General features: G+C 37.4%; 2 protein-coding genes across 4 annotated transcripts in view; one reads left to right on the top strand and one right to left on the bottom strand.

Annotated features, from left to right (window-relative positions):
* LOC119072519 (mitochondrial uncoupling protein 2-like) overlaps positions 1 to 14,766 on the top strand; it is a 31,270-nt gene extending 16,504 nt beyond the window's left edge. Inside the window, exons 1-6 of one of the 3 annotated variants that reach the window (XM_037177766.1) lie at positions 11,587 to 12,218; positions 13,309 to 13,408; positions 13,476 to 13,909; positions 13,976 to 14,165; positions 14,232 to 14,373; positions 14,433 to 14,745. In XM_037177766.1, the coding sequence (XP_037033661.1) occupies positions 13,330 to 13,408; positions 13,476 to 13,909; positions 13,976 to 14,165; positions 14,232 to 14,373; positions 14,433 to 14,535 (948 nt within the window). In that variant the 5' untranslated portion in view covers positions 11,587 to 12,218; positions 13,309 to 13,329 and the 3' untranslated portion in view covers positions 14,536 to 14,745. Of the gene's footprint in view, positions 1 to 11,586; positions 12,219 to 13,308; positions 13,409 to 13,475; positions 13,910 to 13,975; positions 14,166 to 14,231; positions 14,374 to 14,432 lie in introns of those variants that run through there. The other 2 variants (XM_037177764.1, XM_037177765.1) reach the window with 2 other exon arrangements.
* LOC119072512 (recQ-mediated genome instability protein 1-like) lies at positions 14,625 to 17,680 on the bottom strand. Its single transcript, XM_037177755.1, has 6 exons — positions 17,356 to 17,680; positions 17,077 to 17,176; positions 16,892 to 17,010; positions 16,669 to 16,830; positions 15,860 to 16,605; positions 14,625 to 15,056 (listed from the first exon to the last, which is right to left on the bottom strand). The coding sequence occupies exons 1-6, from the start codon at positions 17,639 to 17,641 to the stop codon at positions 14,787 to 14,789; spliced, it is 1,683 nt and encodes a 560-aa protein (XP_037033650.1). The 5' UTR covers positions 17,642 to 17,680; the 3' UTR covers positions 14,625 to 14,786.
* Positions 17,681 to 20,603: the final 2,923 nt, after the last annotated feature.

Below are 20,603 nucleotides of genomic sequence, written 5' to 3'. Positions count from 1 at the left end.
AGTTGAGAAACATTTATAAAAAGGCTTGTCGGCCATTTTTGAAAATGGAGGAATTCATTTTCTGAAGTGCTGTTCGTTTTTTATTTTTTCTTAAATAATTATTTTTTATTAAAGTATTTTTATGTTCTCATGTAAAGTATGGTCCATCTAAATGGTAATAAGTCATATACGCGGCCTTCAAATGTTGACACTTCGTAGTAATGCGATAAATTAAAAACACCTACTGCTGACGGATTCAGAGCTCCACAGATCTGCCTCAAAAACAGGTTTTGATAATTGAAAGTACCTTGCTGTTGCATTGGACTCTCAGCTATCAGAAAAGTCATAATTCATGTGAAATAATTATACGCAGATAAAACCAGTTTGGTCTTAGTCAGTGTCCCTTGGCAAATTGTGTAGTCCTAGAACAATTTCGCTAAAAGCTTTCCGAGAACTTATATTTTTACTGTATTTTTTTCGACTATAAATTCCTCACTTTTACTCAAAGCAAATTAATTAAATTGATCTCAAAGTGAGACTTCCGTATCAGGCTTTTTCGTGATTTAAATTTCTCGGCCTTAATATCTCAGAAGCGGAAAAACGTTCTGCCTGGAAAGGGATGGACTTTTATAACTGAAACATAAGCTATTGTTTCACTAGGAAACAGGTCATGTTACATCTCAAATTTTAGAAATAAACTGATCCATTTTGTAGGGCCGCTCTCGCAGTGAAATTGCATATGAATCTAATTCTTTCGATTTTTCCCGAAATTTCTGATGAAATCTGTTAGGATTCCTTAGATACATGTTTTTAGGATTCTTTTATCGAACTATGCTGGTATTACATCGATACTGAGACCCAAACAACAGAAACCCTGGTCTAAACTTGCCAAAGTCGTGAAATTTTAGTTCAATTTTTAATGATAAGCCCTTAATGTCTGAGTACACCCTTTTTTCGAACTGAGTTGGCTATTTACCTTAAAAAATGTTGAAATTTACGAATATGTTCAAATTAAATACTATTATGCATCGGAAATACCCGATTCCCGAAACTTTTAGGGTGCCCCTCGTACGACTGAGTTTGACTAAGCAGCTGCTACCGTTTGGCTGATTTGTCGTTTATTGCAAATGTGAGGCACGGTGTGAGTAGTACTCACTGAGTAGACACTTTCGAACCACCATCATTTTGAATTCTGTAATTGTTAGAGATCCGCAAAATGCTGTTCCGAATTAAATGCATTGAATGTTAGACACCAGCGACACAAAATATGAGTAGAGAATTGATCCTAATTGTATCACTGGTACTATGATCGTGTTCCAAGCTCTTATATATCCATTGACTGTTAAGTGCATTCATTGCTTGGTAAATAGCAATGGTTTCATATGTGAAATTGTCGTAAATAACAATGGGATGCGGATACTTTTTGTAAAGCTCTTGAAACAAACTGACTATTGAATCATTATACAGCATCCGTCCAATCAACTTCGAATTAACTTCGAATACCTAAGCCGCACTGAGTAGCTTTTAAACAAAAAATTATAATTCCAGAAAGCAGGGTATATTGCAGATAAAGCGGAGAGATTTAAGCATAATCATTATATACGTCTTAAAGAAAACTATTTATTTACCCCCCTTGACTTTGAATCATGATTTTTATTTATTGTAATATTTGTTGATTGAAAAGATCGTTTTTTTACTGACTGCGCCGTATGCGAGCAGTCTTTTTTTTCGCTTTGAATAAATAAATAATTTTGTCAGGGTGAAAATGTAGTTGACTCAACGTGCCAACGTTTCAGTTCAAAATGAACACCCTAATGGTTTTTCTGTAAATTATTGAAATGGTTAGCAATGGCTTGTTCTTCCTAATTACACACTGAAGCGTACAAAAGGACGTGAAAAAGATACCGTTAATATAATTAAGCAAGTTGCATCCAGCTTCCTATTCCATCTTGGAAAGTTTTCACTATTTTCAAAGTACAAATTCCTGCCTATGCCCTTTAAACTTGTATTTTTAAATATTCAAACGTGCAACATTATGTAATTTGAATCAATAAAATCAAACTTCAGCATCCTTGCTGACTTCTTCACCCATGTGTAAATTTGAATAATATTTCACACAGAAATACAACCGAACTGAACAAAATGCCACAGAACCATATATAAAGGATACCGTGGCTTCTTTCGAAAGTAATTGGTGGGCTACCTTCATGCGAAAATGATCTAAATAATTCGGTGAGTTTCAAAATGTTCATGGACCATTTCTTATAGGATGAGATAAATCCATGTTCAACCAACTGTTGAAGTATTCGATTAATTTCATTTTCCAGCGGCAAGTCGCTTGAAATTCTGTACGCAAAATAGCCGCAATCTAAATAAGAAAATCGATTGAAATGGTGACGTTACTCCGAAGATAACCTTTTACAGACGGAATTGACATAATCAATGTAATCATTCTGTCTGCTTTCAAAAGACCGAACATTTCATCGCTTATTTTTGTCGTTGCTAACTGTCCGTAAAAGGTTAACAAAAATGTCCGTAATGTGTTCTACCAGACGATTTTGCTTATAGTAACTAAGGTATTAAGATTCTCAATATATCATCTACTTACATAGTTTCTCGCGAATTTGATAGAAGTCGCGGCGCAGCTTATAATCCTTATTTGGAGAATCATATGTTGGCTTCACTATACTCACTAAATTTTCATTTATTGCCATTGCAGTCGTTTTGTTTCTTGTGACTAACTGATTGATTATTACAGCATTTTCTACACTAGTCACCCTCACGCGAATATCTTCTCTGCAAATATTCAGTTTTGTTAGCCCAGTAACTATTTTGTGTTTTTTTTAAAGCAACCTTAAGTTATCCGTCCAATTACCAGCGGTGTCCAGTGCTAATATTTTATATTTCGATGCAGCTAGATCATTGACTGTTTGAAGCGGCTCATTTTTCGGATTATTGAACATGTTAGTAAAAAACAGACCAGATAGCATAATGGTTGTAGTGACCGACAAGGCCAACAAAAATCCGTACAAAATTCGTTCCGCCTCTGTTCTCGGCTTCAGTGAGGCTTGGTTCAGATACACCACAAATGTTGAGTAGAAAATATTAGGCCATTGAGGGAATGGTGATTTAGAAATTAGAATTCGTGCAGCGGTAAACAGTAGCACGGTACAGAAAAAAGCAATCGATTCAACACTGTTGTATAACGTATTCCGAATGAAGAAAGTTGCTGCAGACGCCGTTGGAACTGTAGCTGTAATGCACGAAAATTCGATGGGCCTAAGTGCTCTCATAGTGCTGTTTTCGTTTAAAGCCCCAACATTCATATCTATATCTGGTGGACCTTTACTGCAATTGAATTTTAAAGAAATTCATGACCCAGATGAACTTAAGAATTAATGACACTAACCACTCAGCCCGTTCGAAAAACAAATATTTGATCATGCGTGAGTCGAAAACCAAGCGAAAGAAACTGAATTGGTGTTTCTGTTCATATTTCATGCGTCGTAGCAGCCCCATAGCTTCATCGTCGTTCATTTTATCCGCTTTATTGCAAAATCCAGTTTTCATCTTTTTCACAATATCCTCGTTGCAATACCTCGGAGTTGCATTTAATTTAGACAGTATCTCAGCCACCACCATTGAGTTCAGACCGGAGAAAATAAACCGACCCGAAAAACATGAAATAAAGCCGTTCGGTGGTGAGGAGTGTGCTCTAATTCGAATTTCTAACAAATTTAGATTTATTGGTTGGTATAGAAGGTCCGTTAGAGATGGATTGGATTGATCAAATTCTTGAGGCCAGTGCCAGCAAGTGATAAGTTCTATACGATGTTGGCACAGCATAGTATTTCGATGGAGTCTTTCGTTTTCCGCAAACACATTCAGGGTACGAGGTGGTTCGTGGTCACTGAATAAAATTAGATTTTGAATTCTGTAACTGTTAGAGGCCTGCAAAATGTTGTTCCGAATTAGATGCATCGAATCTAAGACACCATCGATACAAAATACATGCAGAGAATTGACCTCAATTGAAGGCAGATCACTGGTACTATGATCGTGTTCCAAGTTCTTAGATACCCACTGACTGTCAAGTGCAACCATTGCTTGGTAGATAGCAATGGTTTCATCTCTGGAATTGTCGTAAATGACAATGGGATGAGGATACTTTCTGTAAAGCTCTTGAAACAAACTGATTATTGAAGCATTATACAGCATCCGTTGAATCAACCGCATTATAGCAGGTTTCGATCGCAACCGAATCAACTTCGAATACTCCACAAACAATTAATCGAATAGCTTTTAGACAAAAAATATACCGCGGTGAAAATGTAATTACAGCTGACACAGTGTGTCAACGTATCAATTCGAAATGAGCAGCCTAATGACTTTCCTGAAAATTATTGAAATGTGATACCAATGGTTATTCGTTAATTAATGATCCAATGCTCATAGGGACTGCTAATCTTTTTAAACACATACAGACGCACGGAAAATCCCAATATACGTGTGAGAGCTATAAGTGGACTTAGCACCCCCATTTTTTGGCATATAGCTGTGTAATGCATATTGCGAAGACTGTAGTTAAAATAGCTGTGTACTTTATATTATAGCTGTGACACGCATTTCAAATCTATCGCGAGAAATAAATTTTTTTTTTTCATAAACTTTCATGAATTTTGCGGTCACCCATCCAAGTACTAACCGCGCCGATTGATGCTTAACCTGAGAATCCGAGCATCACCTATGCTGCTGATGTGCTAACTTTGCTTGTGCTTCAACACGTCTTTATTTTGAAGCGTTGGTACGGGAATATAAATTCTACAGCTATATAATGTGGCACACAGCCTTATTCAAGTCTGTAGTTTTTATATTTTACTTTTGTGAGTTGCCACTACAAGGATTGTTTTAGGTTCTGAAAGAAAGTGAATTGTAACCACGCGAATCGCTAATTCGTCTTATTTTTCTGTGAAATGACGAGTTTGATTTTTACGACTTTGCTAATTAATTAATTCGCTTCTAACGCAGTAAAATTCCTGATATTTTCATTCGTCTGTGTTTGTACGGATTACTATAACCTGATGGTCAAGCTTCATTACAATCAGCCAAGATATTTTAGAACAGTTTTTGTTTATATATTAACATTGAGTCCGACCAAGCGTCAGTACGAATCATAACTTGAATTCATGGTCCCATACATTTTCTGATATGCAGCACACAGCTATATTTTTCATACGTCAAATATGCGTTACACAGCTATGATATAGAGTACACAGCCACAATATGCAGATCCTAGCTATAACATGTGTCCACGGTGCATAATGTAGCTCTGTAATCCATAATATAGTTGTGTAACTTATACTGCACGTAAATAACCAACATTAACAGAATATGCGTTTAGTAACTATATTTTTATAAGTCATGCAGCTATATTATAAAAACTACAGCTATATTATAAGTTACACAGCCTTTATCGAAATTCCCGGATTTTCCGTGCGGCGAGTCTGGAACCGCCCGCACAAAAGGACGTGATTACAGAGAGCGCTAATATAATTAAAAAAGTTGGATTAGAACAATCGTCACTTAAGATACTTCGCTAAGTGTCGCCGCCAATTTTTTTTTTTTAGTTCGGTGAGCCACGGTGTCACTCAGTTAACTAGTTACACATTACGGACACACGTAAGAGGGAATTCCAAGTTCCAAAAATATATACAGCGAGAGAATCATAAGAACCCATAATTTTAATCAAATTCCAGCTATTCCATTCCAATATGCTTGCTCAGCTTTTGGTGATGCTATGTCCACTACACACACATGTACACGTTTCGTAATGTCGTCTCCAAGTGTAATTAAACGAATGTGTAATTAATTACGATCACAGACTTTGATAAAATTGATTGTCTGCGTTTGATTCCGAATAGAAGCTCACTTAAATGTTAAATGGTGAACTAATAGATCTGAGTGGCATAATATTATGTACATCAGGTGTTATTTTACGGAATTCGATTCAATGAAAATTACTGGAAGAAGATTTTCTAGAACTTGTGAGAATTTCGAAATAGTAAAATTCGATAAGAAGATGCTGTGAAGGTGGATAAAGGGAATATGAACTACTGAGTAACATTGGTCGCTATTTCGTATGACCTTTTTTTAAAGCTTGGGACCATTGTGCTGGCTAAGATTTGTGCTACTCCTGTTTTTGTAGAACCTTCCTGTACTAGCCAATGTAGTTTAGGATGTCCTTGGGTTGTAAGTTTTTGATCATACCTGATGATGTAATTGCCTCAGTGCTTTCGTTTTTTCATGATGAAAGGTGGACAGTCACAGAGGTAATGTTCAGCTGTGTCAGTGTGATAGCCACACAGATCGCATCCTGGGTCCGTCCATTTCCCGATAGTTGTGAGTCGTTTGTTAAATCAGCGGTATCCGGTTGTTCCGAAAAAAACTTTGAGTTCCCTTGCATATAAAACTTGTAATTTCCGATATTCAAACTTGCAACATCAACATTATGTAATTTGAATAAATAAAATCAAACTTCAGCATCCTTGCTGACTTTTTCACCCATGTGTAAATTTGAACAACTTTTCACACAGAAATACAACCGAACTGGACAAAATGCCACAGAACCATAAATAAAAGATGCCGTGGCTTCTTTCGAAAGAAATTGGTGGGCTACCTTCCTGCGAAAATGTTGCAAATAACTTGATGAATTTCAAAATGTGGGTGGACCATTTCTTATAGGCTGAGATAAATTCATGTTCAACCATCTGTTGAAGTATTCGATTAATTTCATTTTCCAGCGGCAAGTCGTTTGAAATTCTGTACGCAAAGTATCCACAATCTAAATAACAAATCGATTGAAATCACGACAGAGTAAAGTTGATTTTACTTTGACGTGTCGAAATGGTACACCCAATGAAAAACCTTTTACAGACGGAATTGACATCATCAATGTAATTATTGGATCGAAACAATTTCAGGCTCCAATCATTTCATTGCTTATTCTTGTCGTTGCTGTCGATAAGAGATGACTTAACCGCCCGTAAAAGATTAACATTAATCTCTGGTGTTCTGCCAGACTATCTTACTTATAGCATCTAAGGTTTAAATTTTATTCGAAATACTTACGTAGTTTCTCACGTATTTGATAGAAGTCGCGGCGCAGCTTATAATTCCAATTCGGAGAATCTTGTACTGGCTTCACTAAACTCAATAAATTTTCATTTATTGCCATTGCAGTCGTTTTGTTTCTTGTGACTAACTGATTGATTATTACATCATTTTGTACACTAGTCACCCTCACGCGAATATCTTCTCTGCAAATATTCAGTTTTGTTAGCCCCGTAGCTATTTTGTGTGTTTTTTTTCGAAAGCAACCTCACGTTATCCGTCCAATTACCAGCGTTGTCCAGTGCTAATATTTTATATTTCGATGCAGCTAGATCATTGACCGTTTGAATCGGCTCACTTGACGCATTATTGAACATGTTAGTAAAAATGATACCAGATAGCATAACACTTGTAGTGACCGACAAGGCCAACAAAAATCCGTACAAAATTCGTTCCGCCTCTGTTCTCGGCTTCAGTGAGGTTTGGTTCAGATACACCACAAATGTTGAGTAGAAAATATTAGGCCATTGAGGGAATGGTGATTTAGAAATTAGAATTCGTGAAGCGGTAAACAGTACCACGGTACAGAAAAAAGCAATCGACTCAGCACTGTTGTAAAAGGTATTCAGAAGGAACGACGTTGCAGCAGGCGCAGTTGGAACTGTAGCTGTAATGCACGAAAATTCGGTAGCCACAAGTGCTCTCATAGTGCTGTTTTCGTTCAAAGCCCCAATATTCATATTTATATCTGGTGGACCTTTACTGTAATTGAATTTAAAAGAAATTCATGACCCAGGTGATCTTAAGAATTAATGACACTAACCACTCAGCCCGTTCGAAAAACAAATATTTGATCATGCGTGAGTCGAAAACAAAGCGAAAGAAACTGAATTTGGGTCTCTGAGGTTCATATTTCAACCGTCGTAGCAGCGCCTTAGCATCATCGTCGTTCATTTTATCTCCTTTATTGCAAAATCCAGTTTTCATCGTTTTCACAATGTCCTCGTTGCAATATCTCGGAGTTGCATTTAATTTTGACATTATTTCAGCCACCACCATTGAGTTCAGACCGGAGAAAATAAACCGACCCGAAAAACATGGAGTAAAACCATTCGGTGGTGAGAAGTGTGCTCTAATTCGAATTTCTAACAAATTTAGATTTATTGGTTGGTATAGAAGGTCCGTTAGAGATGGATTGGATTGATCAAATTCTTGAGGCCAGTGCCAGCAAGTGATAAGTTCTATACGATGTTGGCACAGCATAGTATTTCGATGGAGTCTTTCATTTTCCGCAAAAACATTCAGGGTACAAGGTGGTTCGTGGTCACTGAATAATATTAGATTTTGAATTATGTAACTGTTAGACGTCCGCAAAATGTTGTTCCGAATTAGATGCATCGAATCTAAGACACCATCGATACAAAATACATGCAGAGAATTGACCTCAATTGAAGGCAGATCACTGGTACTATGATCGTGTTCCAAGCTCTTAGATATCCATTGACTGTTAAGTGCATTCATTGCTTGGTAGATAGCAATGGTTTCATATGTGGAATTGTCGTAAATGACAATGGGATGCGGATACTTTCTGTAAAGCTCTTGAAACAAACTGATTATTGAAGCATTATACAGCATCCGTTGAATCAACCGCATTATAGCAGGTTTCGATCGCAACCGAATCTACTTCGAATACTCCAAACAATTAATCGAATAACTTTTAGACAAAAAGTATACCGAGGTGAAAATGTAATTACAGCTGACACAGTGTGTCAACGTATCAATTCGAAATGAGCAGCCTAATGACTTTCCTGAAAATTATTGAAATGGTTTATTCGTTAATTAATGATCCAATGCTCATAGGGACTGCTAATCGTTTTAAACACATACAGACGGCGAGTCTGGAACGGCACAAAAGGACGTGATTACAGAAAGCCCTAATATAATTAAGGAAGAATCATGAGAACATTCGTTATTTAAGATAAGTCGTTAGGTGTCGTCGCCAATTATTTTCGGTGAGATTACGAACACACGTAAGAGGGAGTCCCAAGTTTCCAAAAATATGTACAGCGAGATAATTATAAGAATGCATATTTCAATCAAATTCCTGATATTCCATTCCACCTAATATTAAAAATAGGGCCCGCATTTTTGTGTAGAATTTTAAAAAATAGTTTAGACATGGGGAGCGAGGCAAAGTTTAAATGTACAAAAGCGTTGGTTGAAAGAGAGGACAATTATGGCGGATATCTTTTTTATTGATCTAACCAATGTATTCGTACATTGGAACAAATGCCTCGCTCTCAATGCCTTCCGGACCAGAGAAACACCTATTTAGCCCAATCAGGGCTTATTTTAGAGAATTTTAATTCTGAAAATTCCGAAAATTCTGAAAAAATTCTGAAAAAGTTCTGAAAAATTCCGAAAAAAAATTCAGAATTTTTCGGAACTTTTTCGGAATTTTTTCAGAATTTTTGGAATTTTCAGAATTAAAATTCTCTAAAATAAGCCCTGAGCCCAATATCCCACAATCCCCGAAAGCTGAGCAGGTCTAATGCTATTTCCAATAGATATTATCCATATGACTAGTACACTACATATACAAAAATGCTCACGTTTCGTAATGTCGTCTCCAAGTGTAATTAAACGAATGTGTAATTAATTACGATCACAGACTTTGATAAAATTGATTGTCTGCGTTTGATTCCGTATAGAAGCTCACTTAAATGTTAAATGGTAAACTAATAGATCTGAGTGGCATATGTAACGTACATCAGGGGTTACTTTACGGAATTCGATTCGATGAAAATTACTGGAAGAAGATTTTATAGAACTTGTGAGAATTTCGAAAATAATGAAACTCGATAAGAAGATGCTGTGAAGGTGGATAAAGTTTTTGAGAGTGTACATCAGGTCTAGGTCGTCTAGGTATTTAGTACGATGGGTCATGTGTTACGAGATATCTATTTTTAGTTTGTGTGTGTAGATTTAGATTACAGTATTTGTTACGAGCAACTGAAACTTCGACAAGGTAACAATGGTCGCTATTTCGTATGACCTTTTTTTAAAAGCTAACCATTTTACTGTGGTAAAGCACGGACGGAGCCTCTGTTTGGGCCCATTGTGCTGCCTAAGGTTTGTTAATGCAATTTCTGTTTTTTAGAACCTTCCTGTACTAGCAATGTAGTTTAGGATGTCCTTGGGTTGTAGGGATTTGATCATGTTATACCCGATGATGTAATTGCCTTCGTCTTTTCTTGATAATTTTCGGGTGTGTCAGTGTGATAAACACACATATCGCATCCTGAAACCGTCCATTTCACGATAGTTGTGAGTCGTTTGTTAAATCCGTAGTGTCCGGTTGTTACACCCGTAGAGATTTTCAGTATTGTTCTGCTTATATATTCCGAAGAAACTTGATTTCTTCTTACATATTATTAATGCAGTAATGTTGTCCCAATATTTTTTCTGGGCTGATTGGTGTGCTGAACGCCCCGGTTTTGGCTAGCTCGTCTGCGATTTCGGGTTGATAGTGGTAATGGTTTCCATCATTCCAGCGACTTAATGCCGACTTAACAGTACATGATGCTAACCAATACTCTCTCTAGCAATGAAACTACTTTTTCTAAGGTGGTGAAAGTGTCAAAGAGCCTTTGGAGCTGAAAAAATGTAAAATAGCGTTTGTAGAATACAAAGAAGTAAGGTATGAATTTTTGACACAGAGAGCTGAGAGTTTGTTTACTAGAGAGAGTATTGTGCTAACGCCTTCAGTGCTGCCTGTCTAGTTCAATAGATTTTTCAAATAGGATGATTGCAGTATATTCTGGCTCCAGCAGATTTTAAGATCAGCGAGCCGTCGGTATTAGAAGACTTTACCTATTCGTATCCGTATGACCTTACTTTTGTTTTAGTTATTTCTCAAATGTAATAAAATCTGATAAAGATTCATGTCTTAAACTCAACTTTTCTCACGGAAGACGGATGTTTACAGATAAGTTATTTTAGGACATTATTCTTTATGACAATCAATACAGAAACAGCTCATCGAAAGAACTGCTATCGGTTGCACACACAAAAAAACCACTGAGCAGATGAAATAGAAATGCGTATGCAAAAATTAATTGCAATCATCGTCTGACCGAATCGTTATCATTCACAATTCCGAAAGTATTTGGTGCGTATCGACCAAGAGGGCATCTTTTCAAAATAATTTATTGATTTAATTTTGCAATGTTTATGCTGTTTACTTCGTGTGTCTCTATCGTTGTGACATTGATTCACAAATAAAAGAAACATTTTGCATGACACACATTAGTAGGTACCTAACGATATCGGCGTAAAATATTTGCTCATCTTGACCGAAGACTGAAGGATTTTTTTTTGCAATGGAATTTTTTGAGGAAATGTTCATAAATTTTCCATTGGCAAAAATATTGTGCACTGGGATTGTTATACACGTTGTAAACCAATTTTATGAAACCATACAACCGGCACTTACAACATTTACTGATGAGATACTAACAAAAATTTTCCTATTCCGTTTTTGTTTTGATATTCTCATTCGTAAACAGTAAACATGAGCGCTATGAATGCATTTTAAGTAGGAGTAGACACCATATAACTATGTACACAATATATAACATTGTCCATAATCAATCACTGTCTATGTCTTCCAAATATTCAAAATTTCAACTAACAATTTTTAGTCGGAAATCTTTCCATAAAGGAACTATACGTTATAACGGTTACGCAGTCTATCGATCATCTGTTTCCATTTTACTTTCGATAAAGAAAACTGATTTTTAGTTGAATTGAAACCGTCGGACGAGTTAGTTGACATTATAACTCTAAAAATAGTTTTAAAAGCAAAAGTGAATCAAACCGACTATATAAACCTTTGTTGCATGTCGTTTTCGTGCGATATATTTTATATTATTCTGCTGATTGCAACTTGGATATTTTGTTGATTCAGTTTAGTGTATAATCACTGCAGTGTGATTTACAATTAAAATCAGACTAGTATCTAGTGTGTGCATTCGATATCAATGCAAAAGTCAAAATATTCGGTTCAGAATCTAACTGTGTATCGACCTAGAATAATTCGAATAAATCGTTTAAGCTGCGTGTAGGAGGTAAATTGAGTTATTTTTGATTTTTTTTTTTAACTGGCAGTTACATACGTCCCTGTAGGCTAACAATAAACAAAAAGTTTTTCATTCGCCGAAGAAAAATTTACGAACTTGCGTATGTGTGTAGTTCATTCAAAATTTAGTGTAACGATCGAGGTAACGATCTTATGAGCTATAATCGATCCGCTCCATCTATCCAATAAGAAAGTAACACTTTGTTCGACCGGGTTTAAAGATCATCGACTGTAAGGTTTTGATTAGTTTCGTTGACGTAGTTCGAACATTGAGCTAAATTTCGATATTTTGAATCAAAGCACTGTGCGTTGTTTGAATCAATATTGTCGAAGGCTTTTAAGAAAATCTCGAGGGGGAGCTGATGTAGAGAAATACGAGCGAATGAGTGGAACGACCGAACACAAATTATGATGCTCAAAACAAACGAGGCATTGAAAACGTGTTTTGGTCCTATTTTTCATGACGAAACTTTCGAAACTGTCAAATGAAGTTAGAACGTTTTCTATTAAAAATCGCGACTGCTGCATCTGTCAATGAAAACAAGGACCAAAACACGTTTTCAATGTCTCGTTTGTTTTCAGCATGAGCGAATGACGGGAAAATGTGGTTGAATGAAGGGAAAATATGAGTGAATGCAGGAAAATGTGAGCGAATGAACGGTAAATATGAGTGAATGAATGGAGAATATGAGCGAATGGCATTCGAATGCGAAATGTACAATAAACTTTTGTGCTATATAACGTCACAGTAGCTAGTGCTGTGGCGCTAAATGATTTTTTTGTCACTCTAGTTGATCACTGCTTCACAGGGTAACTTCTTTCGAGCGAACTTTTTTTTTAAATAAAATCTAAGGGACTCAGGTAGAGCGAGTTGGAAGCAGCAAGTTTTAACTTTAAACGATGGCTATCGAAAATTGATTCAAAATGTGGAACCAATGCTTTTGAATGTCTTGAAACGAAAACCAGTTGATGCTAAATCCGACACATGAATTTTCGTAAATTTAGCTTGTAGAATCTATCGAGTGTAGAAGATGGATATGGACCAATGACTAATTCGTATAAATATTGTTTTCTTCCAGAATATCAAATAAAAACTCAAAATGAAAGCCCCGATTAAAAATGATCTGGATGCTCCGCTACCCATCAAATTCCTTACTGCTGGAACTGCGGCATGCATAGGTAATTGAATCCCATTTTTTTCTCCCAATTTTTCACTTACCCTTATTTCTAATGTTCTTCTTTCCAGCTGATTTCGCGACATTTCCATTTGACACAGCTAAGGTTCGACTTCAAATACAGGGAGAAGGTGCCGCTGTCAAATTGGTCTCGAATGGTTTAATCTCAGCAGAAGCGGTACAGTATCGAGGACTGGTCGGCACCATGACAACGATAGCGAGACAGGAAGGTACTCGTGCTTTGTACAATGGCCTATCAGCTGGTCTGCAGCGACAGATGTGCTTCGCCTCGATACGTATTGGCTTATATGATGGAACAAAGAGTTTCTATCAAAAATTACTGAACGAATCTCCCGATGGTATGAATATTCTCACGCGAATGATGGCCGGTTTGACTACGGGAGGATTTGCGGTCATTTGTGCACAGCCAACAGATGTTGTGAAAGTTCGTTTTCAAGCACAGAATAAGAACAGCAGCGGCACCAGATATAAATCCACGATGCAGGTAAAGTCTATGCAGACCGGTTCGACAGGGCACATGTACTAAATCTGCCCGATATTTTCTTTGCAGGCTTATCGAACGATTGGTAGAGAAGAGGGCGTTCGTGGTTTGTGGAAAGGTGCTGTGCCGAATATTTTCCGTAATTCAATTGTAAATGTCGCCGAAATTGTGTGTTATGACATTGTGAAGGATTGTTTCATGCAATACTTGCTGATGAAAGACAACATCCAGTGTCACTTCAGTTCGGCTGTAGTAGCAGGTTTGTGTTACATTTATGAACCGACCCCAGAATCAAATCTGACGAAAATGTTTTTTTTTTCACCAGGTTTTTGCGCCACAGTAGTCGCATCACCGATAGATGTCGTGAAAACGCGCTATATGAATTCGCCGAGAGGAATGTATACTGGTGCTATTGATTGTACAATAAGAACGGCCAAAAAGGAAGGACCAGCCGCATTTTATAAAGGGTAAGACGAGTCGACCTTTGACGAAGTGAACGAAACTTTAACGTCTAATTTCTGTGCAGATTTGTTCCATCCTTTGCTCGGATATCGTTATGGAATGTGGCCCTGTGGATCACATACGAACAATTCAAGCAAATGTTCTACAAACCGGCTCCAGTTTATTGATAATAGTTGAGAGATAGAGAGTGAGTGAGAGAGAATGAAAGGGAGTCAATTTTGGTGTGTTTGTCTTGCCTGTGAGTACTCGATTTGTGTGTTTCATTATTTTTAAGTTTTCTTAGACTCTAAGGCATAGCCTAACGCCCCCGTATGTAATTATTATTGTTGTGACTGTACGAATATTGTCCAGGAGACAGGTGATAAATGAAAGAAATCAAAAATTTTTACCAAACAAAACGCTTCGGCTGGCTTTTATTTCAAATCCTTTTGGCCAATTTCTTCCGTAAAATTTCTTCATATTCCGCCTTGCTTTCGATCACTTCCGTTACTTCGGGCATTTGATTTTTGTGCGAATATTCGATGCGCATAAAACCGTCGAACGCAGTCATTGTGTCGGACAATTTCTTCAAAATATTCTCCATTTGTTGTCGTTGTTGCGGTCGCTGATTTATCGTCTGTCTCATCCGTTGTAGTTCTTCGGCAGTTACGTCGGCCCAATCGGCGATGACATCGTTATTCACCTTTACCTTGAGGAGAAATTGTTTAAGTGGATGCTACAAGAGCTTGCCGCAAAATCGAAAAAATTGCATGCGGATGGCTGATGTAGGTCAACGGATATGTTGAGCTCACTATCCAAGACCAAGTCATGAATGATGCCAAGCGCAACAGTTTACACAATTTGGGGGAAAATGGAAACGATGCTCTCGATACGATACTAGAGTCGTCATGACCGTTCCCGATTTTGAACCCAAATTATCAAATAATCATTCAAACTGTTGCATCCGAGGGGGAAACTACACGAGGAAATCTTGTCCCACCTATTTACATATTGGTGCCTATTGGAGGCTATTGACGTGTATCGGCAGCTGGCGTCGATTGGTAGCTATTGGTGTCTATTGACGGCTTTTGGCATCAATAGCAAATGTAACTGATCCAGTATTTTCCCACGCAGATCTTTCTCGGAACAGTCACCAATAGACGCGTATAGTCACCAATAGACGCGTATAGTCACCAATAGACGCGTATAGTCACCAATAGACGCGTATAGTCACCAATGGACGCGTATAGTCACCAATGATACACCAATACTTACCAATAGACGGAAATAGTACGTAGTGGCGTGTGATGTGTTGGTGTGTGTTAGCGTCTATTGGTGTCTATTGTCGTCATTGACGACTATTGGCATCTATTAGTATCAATATCAAATGACACCTGTCACAGTATTTGCCCGCGTAGTTCCCCCCCCCCCCCGTTGCTACCTACTGCTCAATCCACCGCAGCTCATTTTTCGATTTTGTACAACTTTGTTGATCGAAATTTGAAAACTCACCTCCAACTGCAAACCGGTTGAATCTGTGATCAGCACCACAATCTCATATCGATTCGACACAATCCGAATGCTCTCGACAGTCTTAAATATCTCACATTTCACCACAAACGATCGTTCGCTCTTCTCGCTGTCATCAAGTGAATGTAACTGCAAAATTGTAACCAACGGACAACCAGCGATCTTAAATTCGTCAACGGCCCGTTCTATCACACTGTTTCTGGAAAACATTTCGTCGATGTCCGAATCGAAATCAAGTTGATTCTGGGTCGCTTCCACAGTCGATCTCAACGACGATTCCGTAATTGCATTACTGCTCACGTGTCTACGTTCCTCATTCCGAAGGTTGAGTTGAATGTTAGCTTCGACTTCCGCCACATCAAAGTCATCATCGTCATCGAAGGCGTTGTGATTCGATTTTGGAATGTTATTAGTTACCGAAGCGTCCGGAATATCCGCCTCAAAGAAAATATCGTCGTCGTCATCCAAGAACTGGTTAACGTTAGTCGTTGGATTGCTCTGTTGCACAGCAGTCGGTTGATTCGCTGCTACATTTGAGTTCTGTTGTACACGAATCGATTGGTTCGTCGCGACATTTGTGTTCAGGTAATCGATGTCCAGATTAGAGAATAAATCGTCGTCATCGTCGTGCATGATATTCCGTGGGGTTTGTGGATTATGATGCACCACTGGTGGCGGTGCTGGTGGCATAATTAGTGTTGGTTTGTGTTGTTCCGCAACGGTAGTTTCTACATCACGAATTTTTAAACATTAATCAACTCAAACGCAATTGCCACCAGTTCAGTACTGACCTTTATAGTCTAATCTCGGTGTAGACGTTATCGGACGCCCCATCGCCTTGAGCAGAACATTTTCGTAGGCATTTTCGATCGACAGTTTTTCAACTTCACCTCCCAATACTGTGACGTTTCCCGGTTGCAGAAACAATACTTTGTTGACACACCGCATTGAACCTGATCGGAAATGAACCCCGTTGCTACGTGATCTCTTACAAGGTTCACAGTAACGTCTCACCTTTTATCAAAATCTTTATTCCGGGAACCATTTTGGTATTTAAGCACGGAATGGGACAATGTTCCATTGCAGTGACGGTAGTGTGGCCATCGGTCAGTTCAAGCTTTAACGTCCTTCGCCTGTATTCGTATGGAGATTGTAATGACATTCGATAGCTAGACGACTTGTGATCACAATGAGCTTACTTTTTGCTAATGTTGCGTTGACGCTGCTCCGTTTCAGGTTCTTCGGCTTCATCCAATTTTTTATCGTGAATGGTTCTGTATTGTTCATAAGCTGATTCGGCTGCAAGGACAAAAATATTTAAAAGAAAAAAAAAATTGGAGCAGACCTCTCTTAAGTGGACAGACAGGGCAAGAAATGCTTTTTTAAAGAAGTTCTCAAATAAACAACAGGCATACAGGAGACAGCTTAGCTAAAGTAAATCTTTAGAGCACAACATATCAGACAGTGGCAAATCTCACCAATGTCAATTACGTATTGCATCTGCAGTGCATAGTTTCCCGTGAATTTGAATTCATTTTTATTGCTTAGCACAGACTGTGGGAGGCATTTTACTCCACTCTCGGCCAAATCACTTAACAACCATTGCTCGTAAGCATTTTTATACAAATTTTCATTGGATATTCGTGGCGTTTCGGACAAGAACCATTCCACACATCCACCTAACCAGTCTTGATCGACAGAAATGTGCACGGCTGCAAATCGTCGATTCGTATCACGTACATGAGTATCAAAATCGGCGATCATTGTAAACAAACAAATAACCAAAACACCGCAAGCATGACATCAAAGTCATGCCGATACATTTTTGACATTCGCGTATTTGTTTCGAATTTTCGCCTCAACATTTTACCGAAATCTGGCGCGGTTATTTAAATAATTTTTAGGGGAAACAAATATTTTGGTTATGCACAGTACTGCCGTGCATGCAGCGGTCTTTCTTCTTTAAAGGAAATGGTGTTAAGCCTGAAATCGTTTTAAATAAAAGACGCGTGATGTCTATGTATCTAGTGAACTATGCCGAAGCTATTGGTACCGCGTGTGCAATAGTTATTTGTTAACCAAGGGAAGAAAATAGGAAACACCAAGGTGGAATTTCCTTTTTCTCCCCGAGGTGAACACAACGTTTTTCATGCTTGACTTTTGCGAAAATCCGCATTTTTGACCACTTCGAAGAAAATAAAATGAATAGCGTGTGTTAGTATTCAGCCATTTTAGGTGAGAAAATAATCATTTTCTCGCCCAATATGGCTGAACCCGCCATTTTAGGGAGAAAATGATTATTTGCTCACCTAAAATGGCGCCTTTCGGAATGACAACAAAACGCCATTTTCACAACGCTTCATAGTGGACAAAATGAGGATTTTCGCAAGGTAGCATGAATAATAATGTTTTCTTCCCGGTATTCACTAAAATTTGACCGAGGGCAGTAAAAAGTTATGAATTTTGAGCAGTGGCGGATTAACGTTTCTAGCGCCCCTGGCAAATAAAAATCTAGCGCCAATTTTGTTCTGTTTTTTGGTGTTTTGTTTCCTGTTTTGTTAGACAGTTTCTTCGCATGAGTGAAAGGAGGTAGTACGGACTAGAGTCACAGAATCTGCACTGATGATAACAAGAAAAAAAAGAAAAGTCCAGCATAACTACCGATCTACATCAGAATTATTGTCGAAACCTTGGTTCGAAATATCAGTAAAATATGTTTGAGACAAGTGGGAAAATCAACATTGTGTAAACGACAAAAAAGAGACTTATTTAGTTATTATTAATCAATCTTAAATATAAAAAAATGAGTTTCTATCTCAGAAGTATTGATTTTTCAACTTGCTTCAAAAAACTCTAATTTTACCAAATTTCTGGTCACTGTAAAGATTTTAAGTCGAACAAAGTTACATTTTTTTCCTGATTCACAAGACAATATTTAAGGTCACATGTTTTTAGAGATCACTTTGAATTTCACAATGATCATGCAAAACGAAATTCGGAAATATTTTTCAACTTTTTTCATACTTTCATCGGACTTGTAATAGCTTAATAGCTATTTTGCTAACTATTGCGTAAATGGAAATTTTGCGCAATAGATGTGAAAATTGTCAATCCGAGGCGAAGCCGAGGTTGACAACACATCGTATGCGCAAAATAGGCACGAGTTAGCAACAAGATTTTATGTACGGAAGCAATAAAATACGCACTGAAGTACATAAAGTATTTTTTTGGTGACCTTCGACACATATATATACTTTCAGAAACTCGTAGATTTTCACCTGAATTTGCAGGACAAGCTTATATCAACTCAGAATAAAAAATTGATGGGTGATAGTATTAAAATATTAGGGTATGTGTTCATGATAAAAAAATCGACAGATCTTCTGCTTTTGTTGAAAAAAGTTTGTATTTTTATGGTTTTAGCCAAAATACCTTTAAAGTGAATTTTTTGGACTCAAGTTTTGCGCCAGGCTTTTTAAAACCCGACTTTGTCAATATTACTTGAGAGTATATGAATACAAAATATACAACATAAAAATGAGACTTGGAAGAATTTGTAAAGATTTAGGTGACATACTGCCCATACTGCCATGGCTATAAAAAGTTTAAATTTCATTAAAATATTGATAACGAAATCACTCTAGAGTGATCTAAATTTGGCGCGATATTTTCGATTTCAAATTTTCCTATGTAATTTTAGAGTCATTTTTTTGCTCATAATTTTTTCCAGCGCCCCAATTTTTCCAGCGCCCAGGACAAAGTCCCGAATTGCCCATGGCATAATCCGCCACTGATTTTGAGTCCGAACATATTGTCGAAAAACTAAAAAGCCTTTAGAGAACACCACGAAAATTGCTAATTTCACTGAAATTTATGTTGGGTTCAAAATTCATTCAAAATATAATGAAAAGTCTATCAAAATCGGTTCAGTAGCTACACTATCTATATTTTAACGTTTCCGAAAAACAACGAGCGTGTTGACCTGTCACATACGGCTATTCATCTGTTATCGATAACGACGACAAAAATATTAACAAGCTATGGGTAATATGGTCCTTTATATAGTAAAATGCATGTTATAAAATGTGAGGTACAAGATTTGAAATCAACCAACTGAGAATACTTTGATCGATTGAAGTAATAGACCCGATTATAATACTGGTCGTGGTCATATACTGGTCAACGATGCTTTAAAATCTGAAATCGCTAGCAAAGCGAGCGAAAATTTTCGTTTGATCACTATTGCAGTTAATTGACCAAGCCTTCTTCTATTTTCCTTTAGAAAAGATCACGATTCGTTTCCGGTTGTATACTCACCTCTTATAATCTAATCATTTTAATTCCTGATTACTGTTCACTTCAAGTCATTTCGATATTTTTACGATTTTCTTTCAGTCAATTCTTCATTACAAGCACCGATTTCCCGATTTCTGGATATTTTCTATTTCTCGATTTCTCATTTCTGGTCATTTTGTCGTCATTTCCCGATTACTAGTTCCAGACATTTCCAGACTTCCATTCAAATCACGTTTTCAGTACGTTTCCGTATTTCTGGTCAATTCGCGATTTGTGGTCCTTTCCCTATTTTTAGTCATTTCCCGATTTCCGTTCGTTTCCCGATTTCAGTTCATTTTCATATTTCTGGTAATTTTCTCGCTTTTTTCTTCTTTTTATTATTTCTTCCCGCTAGGCCGGATAGATTTCCCCGTATCCAGTTTTTCGGCCT

Source organism: Bradysia coprophila (assembly GCF_014529535.1).
Source record: "Bradysia coprophila strain Holo2 chromosome IV unlocalized genomic scaffold, BU_Bcop_v1 contig_81, whole genome shotgun sequence".
In the NCBI taxonomy this organism is placed as follows: Eukaryota; Metazoa; Arthropoda; class Insecta; order Diptera; family Sciaridae; genus Bradysia; species Bradysia coprophila.
Note: the sequence above shows the minus strand (reverse complement) of the source record. Positions and strands in the feature narration are given on the sequence as shown.

Coding starts and splice junctions, on each gene's coding strand:
- LOC119072512 (XM_037177755.1), bottom strand. CDS start 17,641: ATGATCGCCGATTTTGATACTCATGTACGTGATACGAATCGACGATTT. Junction 16,831..16,891: donor AATAAAGATTTTGATAAAAG/GTGAGACGTTAC, acceptor ATTTCCGATCAG/GTTCAATGCGGTGTGTCAAC. Junction 15,057..15,859: donor CAACCGGTTTGCAGTTGGAG/GTGAGTTTTCAA, acceptor TTTCTCCTCAAG/GTAAAGGTGAATAACGATGT.